Raw genomic sequence first — 22,373 nt, 5'->3', positions numbered from 1 at the left:
TTGCGCGCCTTCCTTTCCGTGCCACGAGCCACATGACCACACTTTTGAGACAAACGCTGAAAGTGACCGCTGCGCTAAGAGCCACCCTTTCAGGCGACCGAGTTTCATTCGAACAAACGCGCCTGTGCCTTATGTAACAATTGCGGCTACGCTAATTATTCAACTATCTTGCAATTTCGCAAATCTTCGGTTCATTGGCTTTCTCTGTGCCAACCTTTATTTCGATGCACTCTTAACCTGCCCATGCTAACGATTTAAAGCATGCGCTGGACGATCCGCTGTAGTTGCTCAGTGGCTATGGTGTTGGGCTGCTGAGCACGAGGTCGCAGGATTGAATCCCGGCCACGGCGGCCGCGTTTTGATGGGGACGGAAACACCCGTGTACTTAGACTTAGGTGCACGCTAAAAAAAAAACCAGGTCGTCAAAATTTTTGGAGTCCCCCGCTACTGCCTGCCTGATAATCAAACGGTGGTTTTGGCACATAAAACCCCATAATTTATATTTAATGCATCGCGCGTGACATTTTCAATCTCTGTTGCCTTGGGCGTTATTGCCATAGGAGTACAATGTCAGGAAAGAAGGCACAGTCATATATAATATGAGCGGTGCGATAATACAAATGTAAAGAATGTTTTGCAGATCCCGTGAACTGTAGGAATCGATGTTATACGAAGTGTTTTGCAGGTAGCTGGCTGTCTAGCATGGTTTGGTGTTGGAAAACGTTAGTAGATGGAACAACGTGTTTGTGTAAAGTCGAGCAATTGTGTGTTAGACAACAGTGGCAAGAAGACGGCACCGTCATCATTTTTTTTACTTGGGCGAAGAAATTGTACAACTTCCAACTGATATCTTTTCAGAATAATACTGACCATATTGCTACTCGTATCATATAGTATATTCCTACTATATCACATAGAGAAGCCATATTCCTGTTCTTCGTGACATGCACTCCTGTTTCACACGCGTCGGCTTGGATTGATTGTTATAATGGAATTGGGGTTCTGTCATGTCTAACCATAGCATTCAGCGATTCTTTCATTCCCTGAACGTTATTTGACTGGAACCAGCTTCCCGGATCTGTAGTAACCTTCACCGATCATGAGCAGTTTGGTTCCGCACCAGCTAGCATTGTTATAGGAGCGATCCAACTTACAGGTTCTTCTTATTATACGCGTCTATGCATTTTTAGAGTATTGTAGTTAGGTAACATTGTATGTGCTATTAAAATGGTGTAAATAATCGCCTCCATATAGCCGTTTGCCCTGAGGGTATTACTAGAATGAAATCAATAAAATATACAGCTTTACTGCACATGCGCAACGGGCCCAATCAAAAGCGATCTCCCAGAAAGGTATGTTAATCACGGTGGATTGCAACAGATTGTTCACATACACGTCAATCGCCTTTCATTTTTCTTTTTAAATAGGCATCAGCCAACTGACGCGCTACTGTATGAGGACTTTAAATGCCTGATTCATTTTTAAACAAACTTTTTGAGCGCGAAACAAACAGGCACAAAGAAAAGGAGTAATACAAAGACGAGTGCTTTCTAACAACTGGTTTTATTTTCGGAGAACCGCCTGCTTAAATACTCGCAGATCTACGCGATCCTGTCAACAGAACACGCCAATAGCACAATAACAACACTTGTGATAATATTCCTCGGATCAGCGCTACCCGGTCGACATAAAAACAGCAAAGCGCATAGAACAAGCACTTAAGATGAAAATGCGTTACAGATATGATGGCAGGAGCAAATTCTCTTTATCTAGCAATGAAACGGAAGGATGACTGATGCATTTTTCCTTTAGTTTCGCAATCCAGTGAGTTTCCACAATTTTTCTCGTGGTTTGATTTCTATGCCAAAACAATACTTCTGTGTTTACAATACAAGGTGAGCAATCATGTTCTTGGCAATGCATTGTCAAATGCGTACTAGGGCGACCTTTCAGACTAGACAAGTGTTCCCTTAACCTCGTATTAATGCATCTTGCAGTCTGCCCTAAGTACACATGACCACCCGTCGTAGGAATCTGATAAACGACGTTCTTCGCACAATCAACAAATTGGTTCTTGCGCGGATGTTTAATACTGCATTGTTTCTCGGCACCATGGATCCTTACTTTCGAACTTACTTCTTACCCTAGAACACACACTACCTATCTGTGGGTATTTAAGCAGGTGGTTCTTCGAAAATAAAACCAGTTCTTAGAAAGCGCTCGTCCTTGTGTTGCTCCTTTTCTTTGTCCCTGTTTGTTTTGCGCTCAAAAAGGTTCTTCAAGAATGAATCTGCCCCAACTAGGCCGACTCGCAGTTATGCTTCGAGTAGCTGATAGTGAGAGTTCACAGGTGCAAGTTCCGTTCCTCAAGGAGAGTGCGGTACTACCGCTGCACCACTTGGGCCGATCCAGAAGGGGGCACGCAAAGCACCCACGTAGCTCTTATGCGAAGAAAGGCTTTGAAATCTGAGCCGATCCCGAAAGTGGTGTGTTCGAGCACAGCTTCTCGAGATGACACGATGGGAGAGGCAGTGACGCTTTTTATACAAGCAACGACAACTGCTACGCGGGCAGCTTGTTGGCGCGCGTACGTGCTCTCCTGCCACGTTCTATGCGACGTGCCGGACGCCTCAATCGTCTCGAAGAGGTATATACGTAGCTGACGTTGGCGCGACAAACGCATGTGTGGCTCAATGATTAGAGATTAGGGTGCCTGATTGCTTACCCGGTGGCTGTTTTGGCGCGAACGTCAAAATCAAGGTTCCATCTCGCCAGCAGACTAGTGTTGTTCTCATATAGAAGGCTTGCTCACACAATAATCCGCTTTCCGAATTGATCAAACAGCGATCAGGCAACTCACGCGCGAGTTATTAATTATTATATTTATAATTTGTGGATTATTAGTAAGTAAAGCTATTAAAATGAAGTCATTAAAGTTTTTGGTTTTACGTGCCAAAACCACCGTCTGATCATGAGGGAGGTGGTAGTGAGGGACCCCAAATAGTTTTGCCAACATTGGGTTGCATCTAAATGTGAGTACACCACCGTTGCGACATTATACACTCCCATCGAAATGCGGCGGCGGTGAATCGAGCCCGCGACCTCGATATCAGCAGCGCAACGCCCTCGCTGGGTGGCCCGAAACGAGGCGGCACAGGAACGTACCTGTCCCGCAGTGCCGGGGGTGAGTCTTCAGCGCACGTGCCACAACGGTCCGGTCACGAGAGACGACGACACGGCCAGCTAGCGCATGACGGTGCACCGCAAGATCGGCGCAATCTGAGCGGGCTCGGCTGAAAAACATCATTCGTGGACGCCTCAGCGTCTCTCTGTATTTTTCTTCTGGTGACTCCGGTCATCGCCCCGGGTGCCTCAGCCGCAAGGAGCCGCTCTGTCCTCCTTCCCGATCAAGTACTACCGTCACTAACCCGCGATCCCGAGGTCTCCGTTCTCAAGCTCCCGGACCTCTGGTCGTCGGACTCGGAACTTTGGTTCATTGCCATCAAATCCTTGTTCCGTCGCCACCGCGTCAGTTCGCAGTTCGACAACGTCCTTGGAGCGCTTCCACCTGATTACTGCGATTGTTCGCGATGTTCCAAGCTCCCCACCCGTCGACCACCGCTGAAACGGAGCAGCATCGATTACAGCAACTTCTTACATTGGAGGAGCTCGGTGAGCGCAAGCCTACCGACTTACTGCGTCGTACGCAAGCCGTGGCCTGACACCTGGCTCCTTCGACTGACTTCCACCGCGCAAGATCCTGACCGCGTCTTCGTTCTCGACGTCGGACTCTCTGGCCCAGTTTGCCGACAAGATTGTGGCCGCAGTTCGTCGCGCTCCGTCCCACGGCGCAGCTGCTGGCGAGCTCGGTCGCTGCCAACGCCCCGGTCACTGCGGAGGAGCCGCCACGCCACCGTCTCGCGCGGGAAACGCTTTGGACGACGGCGACCGCTAGCCGGAGGGCGAGATCGGCAAACCACGCCTAGGAATGAAAACGCGGCTGCGTGCGGACGTCGGTGTAGCGACGTTCGCGCCAAAGGAACCGCCGGCTAAGCACTCGAGCACCGCGCCAGACCAGCTTGCGAACCGCCGGGGACTGTGGCTGTGCTGGGCACTCACCGTATTCCAGGCTTTCGGCGGCTCCCGTTGAGTGCGTTCAGTGCCGCCTTCTCGTTGTTGCGCAGCTGGACGTCGGCGAACTCCGAGCAGCAGCTCAGCGACCACAGCTGCGTGCCATCGAGGCCGCCAATTGCGACCGCTTTAGGTGTGACGAGCAAACTCTAGCTTTCCAATCACAATCAACTTCCATTTGCCTTTGAAAGTGCTAGGACAGAGGTGACCGTAAAACGCTGATGCCTGCGTATGTACAGGGTCGTTCAAAATATGTGCGAACGCGGCGAAGCGTGCCCGCGCTCCGCGGAGCGTCAGCGCATCCGGCGCGGTCGCGCATCGAAACAATGTGGCGCAGGCGCACAGCAGTCTGGAGGCGGTGCTTCGTGTCGTCTGCTACCGTGCTGAAGCGCACCGTGCTTGCTTTGCTGGGAAGCGCGCCTCTGTGCTGGCAGCGTCCAGATGTGGTGCCGAGATGGCACAGTCGCATTTTACTGATTGTAGCGCGTTGTTCAGTCCTATGGAAGGGTATCTAATGGCAGAGGGAGCTAGCTTGGGCACGGCAATCTCTTATCCGCTGGCGCGGCTGATCATCATCAGCCTGGTTACGCCCACTGCAGGGCAAAGGCATCTCCCATATTTCTCAACAAACCCCGGTCATGTACTAATTGTGGCCACGCTGTCTCTGCAAACTTCTTAATCTCATCCGCCCACCTAACTTTCTGCCGCCCCCTGCTACGCTTCCCTTCCCTTGGGATCCAGTCCGTAACCCTTAATGACCATCGGTTATCTTCCCTCCTCATTACATGTCCTGCCCATGCCCATTTCTTTTTCTTGATTTCAACTAAGATGTCATTAACTCGCGTTTGTTCCCTCACCCAATCTGCTCTTTTCTTATCCCTTAACGTTACACCTATCATTCTTCTTTCCATAGCTCGTTGCGTCGTCCTCAATTTGAGTAGAACTCTTTTCGTAAGCCTCCAGGTTTCTGCCCCGTAGGTGAGTACTGGTAAGACACAGCTATTATATGCTTTTCTCTTGAGGGATAATGGCAACCTGCTGTTCATGATCTGAGAATGCCTGCCAAACGCACCCCAGCCCATTCTTATTCTCCTGATTATTTCCGTCTCATGATCCGGATCCGCCGTCACTACCTGCCCCAAGTAGGTGTATTCCCTTACGACTTCTAGTGCCTCGCTGCCTATTGTAAATTGCTGTTCTCTTCCGAGACTGTTAAACATTACTTTAGTTTTCTGCAGATTCATTTTTAGACCCACTCTTCTGCTTTGCCTCTCTAGGTCAGTGAGCATGCATTGCAATTGGTCCCCTGAGTTACTAAGCAAGGCAATATCATCAGCGAATCGCAAGTTACTAAGGTACTCTCCATTAACTTTTATCCCCAATTCTTCCAAATCCAGGTCTCTGAATACCTCCTATAAACATGCTGTGAATAATATTGGAGAGATCGTATCTCCCTGCCTGACGCCTTTCTTTATTGGGATTTTGTTGCTTGCTTTATGGAGGACTACGGTGGCTGTGGAGCCGCTATAGTATTTTTACATACGGCTCGTCTACACCCTGATTCCGTAATGCCTCCGTGACTGCTGTGGTTTCGACAGAATCAAACGCTTTCTCGTAATCAATGAAAGCTATATATAAGGGTTGGTTATATTCCGCACATTTCTCTATCACCTGATTGATAGTGTGAATATGATCTATTGTTGAGTAGCCTTTACGGAATCCTGCCTGGTCCTTTGGTTGACAGAAGTCTAAGGTGATCCTGATTCTATTTGCGATTACCTTAGTAAATAGTTTGTAGGCAACGGACAGTAAGCTGATCGGTCTATAATTTTTCAAGTCTTTGGCGTCTCCTTTCTTATGAATTAGGGTTATGTTAGCGTTCTTCCAAGATTTCGGTACGCTCGAGGTCATGAGGCATTGCGTATACAGGGTGGCCAGTTTCTCTAGAACAATCTGTCCACCATCCTTCAACAAATCTGCTGTTACCTGATCCTCTCCAGCTGCCTTCCCCCTTTGCATATCTCCCAAGGCTTTCTTTACTTCTTCCGGTGAAGAATGGCCGCGCTCCGCGGAGCGTCAGCGCGGCCAAGCTGCTGCAAATAAGTGCCAAGCTAAGCGACTGCTCTGTACTAGTGAATGATTCTCGAATGATTCTCGGATCTACACTAGAGCTGAGAAATTTGAAACAACGCCTGGATTTAACCGAGAACGCTGCATTGCAAACACACGCTGCTGAGTTGCCGTATGCGGAACCAACAACAACGCGCTGCAGTCAGTAAAATGCGACAATGCCATATCGACACGTCAGGGCGCTGCCAGCACACAGGTGCGCTTCCCAGCAAAGCAAGCATGGTGCGCTTCCGCGCTGTAGCAGACGACACGAAGCACCGCCTCCAGACTCCTGTGCGCCTGCGCCACATTGTTTTGATGCGCGACCGCGCCGGATGCGCTGACGATCCGCGGAGCGCGGCCACGCTTCACCGCGTTCGCACATATTTTGAACGACCCTGTACATGCCGTATATATACAGGGTGCCCCAACCACAAAGGTTTAAAAACGCGCAAATGCCGCGTAGCTGGTCAGAACCAAGCCAATGTTGCTTGCCGTCGTTTGGAGATACTCAAACTATGTTTCCCTTCCACCTAATTAGATGATTAGTCCTAATGAATTAATATTTTTCAAAATATTATTAGAAGAAAACCGTCAATGATAAAATAGTAGAGCAACACCAAGAACTCCCGATACAGCTTTCTGTTGCTCAATACGTGCTACAGAAAAGTTGTTTTTTTTTTCTCGAGCGTAAAGCAGCCCGCAAATGCACGCAACATTGCCGCGCGTCTGGCTTGCTCGAGGCACTTTGCGTGCATTTCCGGACTTCTGTCACGCTCGGAAAAACACTTTTATGTAGCACGTATTGAGCAACAGAAAGCTGTATCGGGAGTTCTTCATGCTGCTCTACAATATTATCATTGGCGCTTTTAATATAATCATAATGTTTGATAAGCTGGTTATTTCGTGAAGATTAACCATCTATCTAGGCGAAACGCAAAAGATAAACTGGGTATCTCCTTGCAACAGCAAACAACGTGGCCTTGGTTCTGTCCACCTACGTGGCACTTGCATATGTTTAGACTCTCGCTAAAGCTAGCCGGGACACCGTGTATGCTGCGCGGCGACAACCGACGTGCATGCCGCTCATGCCGCGTGGTGGCGAGGCATCAGAACGCGCTGTTTCGCTGAACACGGGCACCAATTTACTGCTGCGTTTTAGAACTGTGCTTGCTCGAGACAGCGGGGACGCATGGTCTGCGGGATAAAAAGTGAGGAGACAAAATGTAAATGACTGTGGTGTTTCTGAGACTTATCAGTGCTGCGTCTTATTATCTCCTATGCATTTAAGCACAAAACACCTCAAATGCAGTTGTCCGTCGCCCCTTGTGATTTACTAAATGTCTTACTACTTTAGGGTATCATTTAGAAAGAACGTACGTACAGGTTAAGCTATAGATTGGCACTTGGCCCCCGCTGCAAATGCATTCGATGAACTGCCACTGAACTGGCCAAGCCATGCTCGCGCCTGAAGCGCTGCTCACATTCTGCGCAGAACACCGCGCTCGTTCGGAACCACCGCCTTCAGCTCCGACAGCACCATTGCGGCGAGTGAGCAGCGCCCGTGGCGAGAAATGTGGACGTGCGCTGCTTCCATTTTGCCCCCGTTCCGTCCTCCCAGAATAGCGCGTCTCGTCACCAACAACAGAAAAAGCCGGCAGATCCCTGGGGGAATCGAAGCAATGTGCGGGGAGTGAACCAAAGGACCACGAGAGCACCAAGACGTATGTAGTCGGTCGTTTCATGGCCTACATGTGACGCGTGTGACGACATTCATGCCATGGCTTATGATTTATGTTCTTCATGCACTGTCGTCATACGATGTCACCAAGACGTATATAGGCGGTTGTTTCATGGCCTACATGACACGCCTGTCGTGATATTCAGGTGATGATAGTTCATTTATGTTCGTCATGGAGTTAAGTCATGTGATGCCAATTTTGGTACATACTAAGTTAACTAAACGACCGCGAGAGCTCCAAGACGAAGACGGCTAGATAGATACTGTCAAAGTGGCAGATCTTCGCCAAGACATGCTTCGCATTAAACAAAAAGAGAAACAGAAACATCGTGGCTTCGAATGCACCTCTTATCATCGTGCTTCTTTCTTTGAGCATTGTACACTATGCATCGCCTGCTCCCAGTCTCGAATTACGGTTCTCGTGGGCCACAACGAGACCACCCGGGGCGAACCTGCCACCGTAGAATGGTACGAGGTGTGCATGTCCTGTTGCCGCAGCCAAATATCGCCGAGGCACTGAACTGGAGAGGACGTCGATCACACGGATGATGCCACACTGTCGTGCCGTCGTCAGATGTGTCCCGCTAGTGAGCGCGTGGCCACGAAGAAAATTGAAGAAGCGCTCGTCTCTCTGCACGTCTCGCACTATTCGCTATGGTTTTGGCTGGTCGGCACCGATGGAGCTCGTTTCTTCCACGCACTGTGCGGGCCACTCACCAGGTCGGCGATCGACAGCTTCCCGCCGAGCTCCGAGAAGCGCCGCATGGTGGCCAGCGAGATGCACTGCCGCGCCATCAGGCAGCCGGCGCCTGCGGGAAAAGAACGCGCCGGGGGCCATGCTGTCCCATCGGGCGACACACTGTGCTCTCTCGGGCTTCCCTACTAAAGGGAAGGCAAATATTAGGTCAAGCTAGGGTGATAGATTAGTGCTCGAGAATCTCTGAGCATTATCGCGAACAGAGCCTTAATAATCGAGAAATTGAGATAAATGCAGGACATGATTAGAGACTCTCCCGGGACATTCAAGTACTAGCCCGATGACGAAAGCACTCCTCAGTTAAAATCTATCACTGCTATACTCAACCATTCCTTGCAAAAACAAGAAAATACTTGCACTGTATTATAAGAGGGAATAGAATTCTACTTGTCCAGTTCTCTATCATTTTCAGAAAAAGTAACTAATTGAAATTACGAAAGGTTTCGCTTTCGCCCGTTTCAGCGCCACCCACACTTTCGCATTTCAGTAGTTTCGTTATTGCGTAGCGCTGCGCTGGTTTTGCTGACTCGGGAAACGCGCACAAACTGCACGTAGCGGAGAATTCCACGTCATGTCGCGGGATGCCCGAACGCTCCACTTCACTCGCTCCACTCCACCGCCCTCTGTCGGGTGCCGTTTTACTCACCGACGGCAGCAAAGGGTGGTGATGGCGCATGCAACGTCACAATTCACCCTGTTGGGTGGCGGGAGATTTCATTTTCGAAAAAGGTATTTGGACCCTTCAGATGCAACTTTCTCCTAAACTAAGTCTTTCCTTGGCACAAAAGAAGCCTTGCGATGTTTCTGAAGAGGTATTTGAACAGCTCACGTCGACTTATGCCTTTAATGTCTGCATCAAAACCCCTCTATGATTAACAGCAGCGCCATCTCCGCGCCGCGCTAGTTCGCACGCTCTCTCCTCATCATGGTGGCGCCCCCTTGTCCGTTGCAGCATAGCAGACGACGTCATGCGTTCATGCGAGCGGTGCGATAGTTTGGCGCTTTTGTTTTAGCTCCTGTTTATTTCCTGTCTCACTGAAGCTACATCTGAGAGCTTTATTTCAACCCTGGGAAGAAAAGGCGGTACGAATGAAATTTTAGGGGAGAAAAATGTAAAAAATATATATATGCTCAGGAGTCACGACGAGGACAGCGTGGCCGTACACGTTCCCGTCTCTTCGTACGCGTCTTCGCTCAATGCGGTTTGCGAATCGTCGCAAGTAGCTGTGAAGCATGGTTGCCCCAAAGTATTAATCAGAAATAGACGGTACAAACATGTTTTGAGACACCGCCGACTGCTCACTTATACAGCTACGTCTTTAAAGCGAACGGAAGCGGTGATTGAAGCAGTCATTCGGGCATGATGGCTTTGCCTAGGGCGTTACAACAAACATTAAATTTTATTACGTTGGAAATGACTGTGCGATAACGTTGAAGCATTCGGCAGCGTTCGCGCACGTTTTGGCTCAGTTGCTACATTATTTATTTATTTCATTTAACCTCAGAATAAATTAAAATTAAATTATGGGGTTTTACGTGCCAAAACCACTTTCTGATTATGAGGCACGCCGTAGTGGATGACTCCGGAAATTTCGACCACCTGGGGTTCTTTAACGTGCACCTAAATCTAAGACACAGGTGTTCAGTACACAAATCAGTACACAGGTGTTCTCGCATTTCGCCCCCATCGAAATGCGGCCGCCGTGGCCGGGATTCGATCCCGCGACCTCATGCTCAGCAACCTAACACCATAGCCACTGAGCAACCGCGGCGGGTTAGCCTCAGAATAAGAAGTGCTTCCTATTTTGGTTAGCCAGACCACGAACGGGGCTCATATACGTGAGGGCCGGCAGCGTGATTTACACCAACATTGTCTGAACAACTTTGTACACTAACTTGTACCGTCCGATTATTTCTTCAGAAGGCGAGTGTTCTTTTGCAGACCTTAGCACTGAGCTTGCGCATGGTGAAGTTATATCCAATAAGCAGTTAAACGAAAGCACACCATCAGCGCAGTAATGCGGTCCGCCAAAGACTGTCCCCTGTAATCAAAGGCTTAAAGTGGTCCTCCGAAAAATGATCTTAAACATTCAACAAAAGACCAAAAATGTCCTACATACATTATTTTAGGTGTAACGCTAAAAGAAGGGAAGAGAGCTGTATGGGTCAGAGAGAAAACGGGGATTTGCCGATATTCCAACTGACATTAAGAGAAGAAAACGGAACTGGGCGAGCCGTGTAATGGATAACCGGTGGACCATTAGAGTTGCAGAATGGATGCCAAAGGAAGGGTAGCACAGTCGAGGACGGCAGAAAACTACGTGGGCCGATGAAATTAGGAAATTTGCAGGCGCAAGTTGATATCGGTCGACGCAGGACAGGAGTAATTGGAAGTCGCAGGGAGAGGCCTTCGTCCTGTAGTGGGCATCAAAATAGGCTGGCGATGAAGATCATGTATTAATCATGACATTCCCCGAAAATTATTTATTGCGGACAACCAATAATGAAAAATCTCAGTAAGGAGATGGTCAATCGTTATCGAATGAGCATTCGTTTCCCACAGAATTGGCGAAGCTACAACAACATCTTTTTTTTTTCGAAGTACCATCGCGTGCCAGTCTAATTTGTTTCTTGGTTATTCCAACAGTTTAATTGACGCTGCACACTGTATACATTTCCACTGCAAAACGCACGAGCTTAAATAACGCAAATTTAGCCTTCAAGTATCACCCCGTTTTTCTTACAAAAAAAAAATGTGCGCAATATTGCACAAGGAAGACAAACTGCGTCTACATGGTGCGCAACAAAGGAGCGCACGACATCCGCGGTAGCATAGCGCGGTGTGAAAGCTTGGGAATATATACCTCGGGTATTATTTATAGAAACCCTTGCCTCGCAATGGCGCGAGGGCCGTTGAAGCGAGCGCGACCAATCCGGTGAATCGGTAGGGTTTGCGCTTGCCCGACGGCAGCGTAGAAAAAAAAAACTTTTTTTTTTCTCCTTTGCTGAAGCGGCAACCGAAGGCGCAGCAACTCGTGAGTCGCAACAGCGCCGAGGAGGCGCGCTGCTCTTGACGACGCGCGCTGACGACGTCACCACGCGGGTTATTTGCAAAGAAAATGGCACCGGAGAGGCTTTCGAAAGAACGAGAAGACGGAAAAGCTTTCACGTGATGGCCTGAATCCAATGGGAAAGGGGCGGCGAAGGGCGCGGGAGAAAGGCCCAAATATGGTCCGCTCCGCCCTCGCCCGGGTCGTGTGACAGGGCGGGTGGTGTCCGGCGCACGCTCAATCCGAACGAGCGGATCGCACGCGCACTCCTATTGGGCGACGCGGTCTGTGACAGCTGGCAACCGTTCGGCGGAGCAAAGGTGCACAAGGTTGGCAACTACCTTTGACAGCGTACGTCGCCTCCTTTACGTAGGGGAGGCGCTGCAGCAGACATCGCTGGCACATTTTTGCAGATGTGATTTGAAGCTTTCCCGTGACTGTGAAAATTCGACTGTAGGCTGCCACATTCTGTTCTGCAGCCGCATGTGTTGCACTGGCACCGTCATCCTTCTTCGAAACACTGCACAGGCATCTTATCTGAGCCACCTTTTAAATATGTTTTGCAATCTCATCATGTCGGTAACATGCGGCATATTCTCGGACGATTACATTGAGTGCGCGCTGCCTTGGCTGGTTCAGCGAAACCTCTCGAATTATCCAATGTGCTGCGTTCTGCGCCACACAAAAGTGGTAGTGTCGCCGGAAGCGATTCGTCCGAAATCCCCGTGTCCGGTGCGATGGCGCAGTTTCTGTACAGCTAGTGACAACTTGCAAGAATACGAAACACACGCACATCTGTCGCGGAATACAGCTGCACAGGTCGCCAAGACACCCCTCTTTACCATTGAGCACGCGTTTGAGCCTCCGACAACAGCTAGCTCACATGCTTGCATTTGCTTGCTCATGCTTTTGTTTTTCACTCTGCCAATTTTAAGAGAGTGCTAAAAGCACTTGGATGCATGAAGTGCCCTTTGCTTTTTTTACATACATAATGCCACCAAAGATGAGGCATCAAACATGCATATTAAAAATGTAATACTTGCTGCTTATAAACTTTCCAAACAAAATAGAACCTTAAATGATGTGCTCAGCGATGAATGAAGTTCTCACTGTGTGCAATAAAGTTGTGCATAAGCGGTTAACTTTATGCAACAAGGAAATGAAGGTTAAACAGTGAGTGTACAATTCATTATGACTGGCATAAAAGCAATATGTATGTATAGCGGTGACCTTATGCAGATATATAGTCATGAGCTGTTTCCATAGAGAGTATTTATTTGAAAGCAAATAATTTATATTGCTGACAAGAGAACTTATTTTGAGTGAAATCAAACATTTGTATTCTTCCTTGCCAGCCTGGGTGGCCAATCTGTTGCCACCTTACTACTTAGACATACCTAATTTAACAATTCGACAATGTACAAAACATTACCAAAGTGCACAAAATTAAGCAGTATCATGACAGGCATGCTCCCTCTCTAACCCATGGCAGCAAACAAGGATGATCGACTTGGGACTGTTTGATACTGTCAGCATCATACATTCATGTTCTATTTTGATTGCTCTACATAAAAAAAATGAGCTCACACAGGATGCACATCATACATGAACTATTGTAAGCTCTACTCACGTTATTTGAGTTAGTTGGATTAGGGGCTGCATGTTATTTATGTGTTTATGCAGTAACAACCTAGCTAGCTGATGTACAGTCATATTTTAGGAAAGTGAAAATATGCATATATAACATAAGCAGCTGGCCACTACCTGCATTTATTTGAAAGCAAACCGAGATTATCGAGTGACTTAGCGTAGTAGTAAGTCCAGTGACCTCTCGTGGTGTGAAAAGATTGATGTAGTTAGTAGTTTTGTGTTTGTTTTTCTTAATTAGTAGCTGCTATATAACATGCACATGACAGTGAAATGAAGGCTCATATGGCGGAAGACAGGGCCACGCAAAATGTGAGGAAACAATCATTGCCATTTTTTTTATTGCATGACAAATTAGTGATTAGTTCCTGGGGTTTAGTTTCGTGAATAAAGCACGAGGTGTTCTGCATAAAACTGGAAGATTGTTGTGCTCCGTTATCTATTCCACTATTCGGGTAGCCAAATGAATGTCACCCCCATTAGCACTGTAGCCGCGTTTACATGAATGCGACAACGTCGCATCGCATCGCATTTATAGCGCATCACATTCATGTAAACAGCAGTAATGCGCTAGGAAGGCGCATCGCATTAGTGCGCCAGGCGAGGGTAGATTTACGGGCGCGAGTCGACTCTCGCGGAGCATGTAAACGCAGGATCGTCGCATTAGGAATGATGGGAAGGAATAGGCCACCAACATGGCGGCGGTCCCGGCTGCCCGCTTCGAATTGAATGTGGCGTTGCTTTTGTAAAATGCACTTCGTTCGCAGCAAATGAATGTGTAAACGGCTTTCGCTTAGTCTCAGGCCGCTTCGACGACAGGGTATTATGGATAACCTTGTGGTGTTTTCGAGATCGCCTCTCGTTTCGAACGAGGCGAAGCCTAATGAAAGAAACATTTGAGATGTCAGCGCTACCTATCGCTATAGTCGGTAAATAGCCGCAACGACGACTAATGGCCTCCGAGATCCGAAGATCTCGCTGGCCAGTTAAACCTGCAAAAAACGTGCGCTGCTTCGCGTCCGCTACACTATAGCGTATAGCGTACGCTATAAGTTGCGTACGCTAAACTAAAACTGTCTATTTCTCGGCACTCAACCACCAACGTGCACTCGGCCCACAACCGGAAACCAGTTGCACCGGAAGTCGGTTGCACTTCACTTATACGACACCATGTGGCGCTACGTTTTTGCGAGAGTTAAGGCGCTACATGTAAACGGCGTCGCATCACCTTTCCCAAATGCGCTTGGAAATGCGATGCGCCACTGTCGCATTCATGTAAACGGGTGTTAGAGCACAGAAATTTGCAGTCAAGAGGCCGAATGGCTCAGCCTCTGTGCCAAATGTAAAATTGTTCCAGAAGAAAACACACATACTGGTGGATTGGGTATGCATTGACATCTACTATTCAAATCCACACATCACAAGTAATCTTTCATTCCTTGGCGCATTGCTCACCATTGTACAGACTGTTTCAGCACTGTGTGTGTGCAGTAATATAGCTTGGCAAATCAAAGCTGTGGTTATTCAGCACACTGAAAGCAACTTTTCATGTGGGTTAGATAATATAATGCTCCTACATATGGGTCAGCTTAGTATTATCAGCCGCTTTGTTTACTAGTTCACTGTTACGCCTGGACTATACGTTGCCACTGCATAATGCTGTATTCGAGCATGCACGCTAGAACAGCTTGACTATGCACAATGAACCCTTTACATCGCGCTTAAATTAAGGTGGTGTAGATTTGCTGTAAGAATGTGCTTATAAGCATAACTGCTGAGCCTTAAAAATCGTTTCAAATGTAAGGATGGATGCGCAGCTTTGCATGTGTGATATTTTACATTTATAGTACGAGGACACATTGATCGACAGGAAAGATAGCACACAAATTCTTGTGTTGTGACTTCGCAGCCACAATGCAAGTAGTTTTCTGTGGTTTTTAGCTATAAACATGTGAAGCAATCTGTAAATTCAAAACTGTATTAAGTAAACTGAGACACCATGAAAAGCAACATCACACTAAGGTGTACACATTTTTTTGTCCCATCAGCTCTTTGTGGTGCAGGTCAAATATGTATACGCACTATTAGTAGCTGAAAACAGCATGCATTTCATATTTAGCGCTCAGAATTTTCAGTGCTAAACATTTTGAATGTGTCAGACATACATATGGTACCTTGTCCGATGCTTTGCACACAGATAGCTATGTTTGGTACAACTTATGTAGCACATTCATAGTGGAATACTACATACAAAATCCGTCTTGCACCTATCCTTTGATATTCTACCCTCCGACACAGTAGTACATCGTGGAATTTTTTTTATGTCAATATTCAAAAGCCAAACAGGTTTTCGGCATCACCCATCTCAATCTTCCACACATGGCATCTATTGAATGTTCTGAATGTGCACTCATTGCCAGTAGTACATCTTCTAATGTGTAAATAGTTTGTTTGACATAGTTTTGCCTGTATATCTTTAACTTACCCATAAGTTCTCTGCTCTACTTGTATATACCTCCTTCAGTACTGGTATCTGTGCTGTGCTTTCATTAGCGCAGTAAATGTTGTGAAAGCTGTTAATTCAAAAAATAGGAAGGCTATCCAATATAAACAAGAATCTTGTAGGCAGCAGTAAGCTTACAGATAGATGAAAGTGCACCAGAAAAACATTCAATGAGCACATTTTGCAGGCCCGATTCAGTTTAATGCACATTATTTGCTAATGACCGTTGGCAGAATGAACACGAAGATAGAAAATAAAGAACTTATCAGGCACATAATTCTGGCACTTCTGCTATTGTTCGCTTTAAACTGAAGGCTCGTGCCAAAACAGGTGACATGAACCAGATAATCGAATAGGCTGAATATACAAAGTAACGGCAAACTTTCGCTTACCAAATTCTGCCTGCATTTGTAACACGACCATAGCTAGCCAGTGAGGAAGAGCTCTAGGCAAAATTTCTTTCACGCAGTTCTGCTGGCTGCCAGCAGAATATCATATATAACCATACCTGTGACACTTACTGAGTTGTTATTACTTGTCTTACGGGTTCATTTTTACATTCATATTTCTGAGGGAGAAGAGAAAGAAGTGCCCAGAGCTCACTGGTGCTCTGGCCCTCTGGCTATCATGCATTTTCTTACGTTCTTGCCATTTTCGTGAGCATCATTTCATCAAGGATGAGTAAGAAGATGTTTCCACGACCAGCTGAACAAGGTCAGTCGTCTACTCCATCGCTAATTTTTGGACAACGTGCCTTTGGAAGCTCGAACCAGCTCGATTCCTGGGAGAGCTCAACGCCAGAAGCCATGGACTCTGACAGCGAGTACAGCGTAGTCATGGGCCGTCATATGAAGAAGATGCGCCGTATGTCGACTAAGGTGCCTTCATCGAATCAGAGTGAGCAGGAATCCTTCATGGCCTATTACGCGCCACTCTCACCGTCACACAGCATGAACTGCCGGCAGTTTCTAATAGAATATTTTGAAATGTGGCCCCTAGGCAAATCAAAGAAATCAGGATCAACGCTCGCAAGAACATCCTGACAATAGATGTGAAAATTTCCGCAATACTTGAGAAGCTAAAGACCATTCCACAGTTAGGCGCAATCCCCGTCCGCTCCTTTATTACTTACGGGAAGGAGACAACAACTGGAGTGATTCCCGACGTGGAGCTTGAAATCAAGCATGCGGGCTTCAAGAGTCTTTTGAGGTCATCGGTGCGCATTCTTGAGATTCACGGCACTCCCCATGTATCAAGTTAATATTTGCTTCTTCGACATTAGCAGCGTCTGTCAAAGTGGGCTACGTGATACGCCGAGTACGACCATTCGTTCCGAGGCTTATTCAGTGCCGGAAATGTCACAAGATAGGACACGTGAGCACTGTTTGCAGAAGCAACGCCACCTGCTCGCGTTGCGGTGGAGAGCATTATACCAGCTACTGTGAGGCGTCCTCATTTAAATGTCCCAACTGTGTTGGATCTCCCGAAGCGACTTCGAAGGAATGCCCGAAGATGAGACAAGAAGTTCGTATTCTTCGAAAAATGGCAAGAGACCAATCTTCACGTAAAGCGGCTACACAATTTGTCCGCCACAGTGACAACGCTCGCGACAGAAGCATCACAAAACCATTTCAGAAGAACTACATAGCGTGCCACAGGCACTACGACCACCTCTGCTTGTGCTTGCATCGAGGACGGTAACGGCGCCTACTGATAATTCAAGGTCAATGACAGCACGCGGCAAACATTCACCTCCACCGGTTGATACAGACACGGAATGGTCTTTGCTGCACTCTAGACCTACGGCCGTGCCAGCGGGCCCTAGTGGTCCTCTGCGCCATGAAGCCAATAATTATAAGGCCTATGAAACCGGTAACACTACGGGCAAGCAAGGAGATGAACACAATGAAAAGGAGAGTGTACAGAAAATGTTAAAGCACCTGGTAAAATCAATGCGCGTGATTCTCGGTGGTCTCGAAAATCCGGCCGCTAAATGTGCCCTGCAAGTGCTTGCCGTGCTGGAGCCGCTTATCGCAGCTCTTTATATTGTCACGTGGTAGTGACTGTGACGAAAGCAGCCAAACTGAAAAAGACGAAACTAGCGTTTTATTGGGCAAACTTGAGCCTTCAAAAACAGGCTACACTCAAAGAACGGCGACAGCGGCGAACACAGTCGGCGATCGTCCAAAATCTGATCAGCGGGTCAAGCGCATCGTCTTTTATAGATCAGGGCCGCTATTTTGTAGCGATGCCTTATGCCTTATTCTATGCTATTCTTATCATCCACAGCACACGGCCGTCCGATCCCGTTGATAATGCGGGCAGACCGTCACGCCGTCACTCTGACCACTGGCCAAGCGCGAAAAGCGCGAAAAAGCATAGAATCGGAAAAGGCATCGCTACAAAATACCGGCCCAGTCGTCGAATGTTCCAGAGTAACCGCTGGGACCCGCGTGCCTTCCGCAAAGTTCTACATTATTCGCGTCGCGAACACATGCGATCAGGGGTGCGATCTTGTACGCGTTCCAAACTCGAACGGAGGCGGTCCGTTCTTTCCGTCGCGAAATTGGCGGTCCGTTCCGTTGCGTTCGTCCGATAGCAGACAACACGGAATGATTGACAGCAGATATCACTTCACAATTGACGTCATGGCGTTCGACACCGTTCAAACTGACCAACCGTGTGCGGCTCGGTGGAACGGAACACCTCCGTTCTATTTTGGAACGCGTACAAGATCGCACCCCAGATTACACAAGGTTCGGTCAAAGACAGCGGATAGAAGCATCGATAACATTCCAGAAACTTCCAATCCATGCAGGCGTGTCCTGCGCTGTGCGATAACATTTGTTAGGCGGTGAAACGTGTCGCCCGATAAAGACAAACAAGTACACGTGTCAATACCCCCCCTCTTAGAGCATCGACCGGATGCTGCAAACGAAAGTAATAAATGAAAACACCCCTAGCAAAGAAAACAACAAAATAGGGAAGTTCGTCAGCGTCCGTAAAATGGTATAAGCGGACCACCACGTTGACCATATCAGATCATGCCCGGCGCCGCTGTGAATGCGAAATGCCGTCTGGCACGACCTCATAGTCCAGTGCGCCAATACGTCGAATGACCTTATAGGGTCCGAAATAGCGTCGCAATAGTTTCTCACTCAGTCCTCGTCGGCGTATCGGGGTCCAAACCCAAACACGGTCGCCGGGCTGGTACTCGACGAAGCGTCGTCGGAGGTCGTAGTGTCGGCTGTCAGTACGCTGCTGGTTCATGATCCGTAGGCGGGCGAGCTGTCGGGCTTCTTCGGCGCGCTATAGATAGATCATAGAATAAAGAACAACTTTAGAGAAGGGAAACTGTACCTTTGGCAGTGGTTCGAAAATAAGCAGCGGCAGCGCATGGAACTTACCTAGGTGGACGGACGACGCTGCTAAAACAGGAAGCGGAAATGTGCATTTTTTTAGAGCATTATTCAATATGGTCGCTTTTCGCCGGTCGTGTACCCTTGTATCCGCCCGTACGCGCCGTATTCGCCCCGCCGGCTATGCGGCATGCCTCGGCTGCCGCGCAGCCTGTGCGTTCTAATTGTCAGGAGACCAAAGAGCCTCTACTGACGCCCATACAAACAAGCTACAAGTGAGTGAACAGAACGTGCGACTTTATTGGCAGAAGACAAGCAGTGTACATTCTCGTGCAATGGTAGAAATAAAATTTGTATGTCGAGATACGCTGGAGTCTTGGACGCGAGCTCGTAAACGGCTCGCCGTTGTCGTCGAACATGGCGGTCTAGTAACAAGCGACAACCAGCGGCGCAAGCAGATTGGACAGAGTGTCCCGCCGGTTTGCAGCGGCAGTCGCCGTTAAAGATGAGCAACTTGCATTGCGAAGCAATCGGGTGAACCAGGCATCTGCTGCCGCAGCCGACACAGCGACATGGACTACTCGGCATTTTAGCTTTAACTCCTTTCCAACCTGCACGTTACTTTTCTTTCGCGGGCCGCTAATGTGTGGCTCGCACTTGGTGTCCCATATTGTATCAGTATGGACAAGTCGCTTTCGTGGGCATCACCTTCATCAGCCCCTTTTGCTGGCCTTTGCACCCAGCTTCAAACACGTCGGATCATGTAAGGACGTATGCCGGTCTCCGTTCGTGCTTAATCGCGGCCGAGAAAGGCCACAGGCACAATTTGTCCATGGCTGCAGCAGGAAAGGGCGAACGGGGAGCACGAATCACGGTGCATGAAAATTGGGAGTCTATGTCGCTGTGCAGGCTGCAGGAGCGAATGCTTACTTCGAGAGACTGCTTCCCAGTGCAACCGACCAGGCCGCAATATGCTAAAAACATAACACTGCGACCGTAACAAAGTAAGATGACAGCGAAATTAAGCACCAATTTAAAAAATAAATTGTGGGGTTTAACGTGCCGAAACCACTTTCTGACTATGAGGCACGCTGTAGTGGAGGACTCCAGAAATTTCGACCACCTGGGGTTCTTTAACGTGCACCTAAATCTAAGTACACGGGAGTTTTCGCATTTCACCCCCCTCGAAATGCGGCCGTGGCGGCCGGGATTCGATCCCGCGACCTCATGCTTGGCAGCCCAACACGATAGCCACTGAGCAACCATGGCGGGTGAAGCAGCAATCAATCAATGCATGAGGTTCAGAGAATAATACATTATACATTGGCTACGAACCATATGGCAACAGTGAGCATTCACATACACGGGTCTCTAAGGATACATTGAGCCGCCTACTTACAGGCATAATGCTTGCCTTCGTCGCATTTGGTGGTCTGGTAACGAGTGACAACTAGCAGTACAAACAGATTGGACAGAGCATTGCACCTGTTTTAACCGACAGTTGCCATTGAAGATGAGCAACTTTCATTGCGAAGCAATCAGGTGACGCAGGCATCTGCTGCCGCAGCCAACACATCGAAATGGACTATCCGGCATTTTAGCGTTAACTCCTTTCCAACCTGCACGTTTCTTTTCTGTCGAGGGCCGCTAATGTGTGGCTCACATTTGGTGTCCCACTTTGTCTCAATATGGCCAAGTCGCTTTCGTGAGCATCACCTTCGGCAGCCATTTTTGCGGGCCTTTCCACCCATGTGGCTATCAACTTCAAACACGTTGGACCATGTAAACACATATGCTGGTCTCCGTTTTGAGGAAATCATGGCCGAGGCAGGCCACAAGTACAATTTGCCTATGGCTGTCGCAGGAAAGAACGAACGGGAGCACCAGTTATGGTGCGTGTATACTGGGAATCTGAATGAAGGGAAAAAGAGACATCCACCTGTTCGTAGCAATTGCTACAAAGGAAACCCATACGGGTTCCTCGAAAGAAAAGCCTCATAGTTGAAGAAAAATTTGTCCTGGTCCGGGACTCGAACCCGGGACCACCGCCTTTCCGGGGCAGCCGCTCTACCATCTGAGCTAACCAGGCGGCTAGCAGATGGCAGGGCGAAGTCGAATTTGTCGACAACACGAAGCAAAGGCAAGAGTTTGACGTAGTAGTTCTGCGGAAACCCGCAAGGTGGAGAGAAGTAATGAATGAAGGGAAAAAGGGTTTCCTTTGTAGCAATTGCTACGAACAGGTGGATGTCTCTTTTTCCCTTCATTCATTACTTCTCTCCACCTTGCGGGTTTCCGCAGAACTACTATGTCATACTGGGAATCTATGTCGCTGTGCGGACTGCAGGAGCAAGTGCTTACCTCGAGAGACTGTTACCAAAGCAACTGACCAGGCCCCCACATCCGAGAAATGTTACACGGCGATCACAACCAAGTGGGGCAGCAAAACCAGATTAGGCAATCAATCATTCAGTGTAGCTTGCGCAAAGACCTAGGCTATCGAGGAAGAAGAGCAATCATCAACGAGTCTAGGAATATGGAAAATGAGAAAGCTTGCATTCAAGAGAGAAGCCACTCTGCTCTGCAAGCATTGAAGGCCAAAAACATCAAGGAAAAGTAAAGTGGTGCATAGCAAATGGTGAGTAGGTTAATGCAAGACCCATGTCGATGTTGCATCAGCTATTTCAGGAGAGGAATTGTGCATGACAACATAAACTAAAAGGTACTGCTACAGATCTGTTATGGTACAAGACAGTGACTGGTATTAAGAATCAGCGAAGAATCGGTTGACCTCTATGTTTGGATGAGGATGATAGATCTCTAACGAGAATGGGCAATGAAAAAGCTTGCATTTATAGAAGAAAAATTACACTTGGCACAAATGAAATTGACATGGCCAGGAAGCTAATTAAGGGCAAACTGACGGAACTCTTTTGGCCAGCGTCGTCCGTGCTTGATAAGAAGTTGCAGGTGCACCTAAAGACGAAGAATTTCTATAATGTCATTTTCGAGTTACCTGGATGACTCAGCCAATTTGTCCGTGCTGGTGGAATGGTAGCTGAAGCTCTTTTCAGTCTTG

The 22,373-nt window shown here is 48.0% G+C and overlaps 1 protein-coding gene and 1 non-coding gene across 3 annotated transcripts in view; both read right to left on the bottom strand.

The window, feature by feature from the left end:
* Positions 1-22,373, bottom strand: part of LOC139055859 (probable ATP-dependent DNA helicase HFM1) — a 531,554-nt gene that overhangs the window by 166,734 nt on the left and 342,447 nt on the right. For both annotated transcript variants that reach the window (XM_070533424.1, XM_070533425.1), the window contains exons 16-17: positions 8,699-8,790; positions 4,120-4,226 (exon numbers count right to left, since the gene is read on the bottom strand). In XM_070533424.1, the coding sequence (XP_070389525.1) occupies positions 4,120-4,226; positions 8,699-8,790 (199 nt within the window). The remainder of the gene's footprint in view (positions 1-4,119; positions 4,227-8,698; positions 8,791-22,373) is intronic.
* On the bottom strand, positions 21,312-21,386 carry TRNAS-GGA (transfer RNA serine (anticodon GGA)). The gene has a single exon. It is a non-coding gene; the product is annotated as a tRNA-Ser (tRNA).

Source organism: Dermacentor albipictus, chromosome 2, assembly GCF_038994185.2.
Source record: "Dermacentor albipictus isolate Rhodes 1998 colony chromosome 2, USDA_Dalb.pri_finalv2, whole genome shotgun sequence".
In the NCBI taxonomy this organism is placed as follows: Eukaryota; Metazoa; Arthropoda; class Arachnida; order Ixodida; family Ixodidae; genus Dermacentor; species Dermacentor albipictus.
This window is presented reverse-complemented; position numbering and strand designations above follow the sequence as displayed.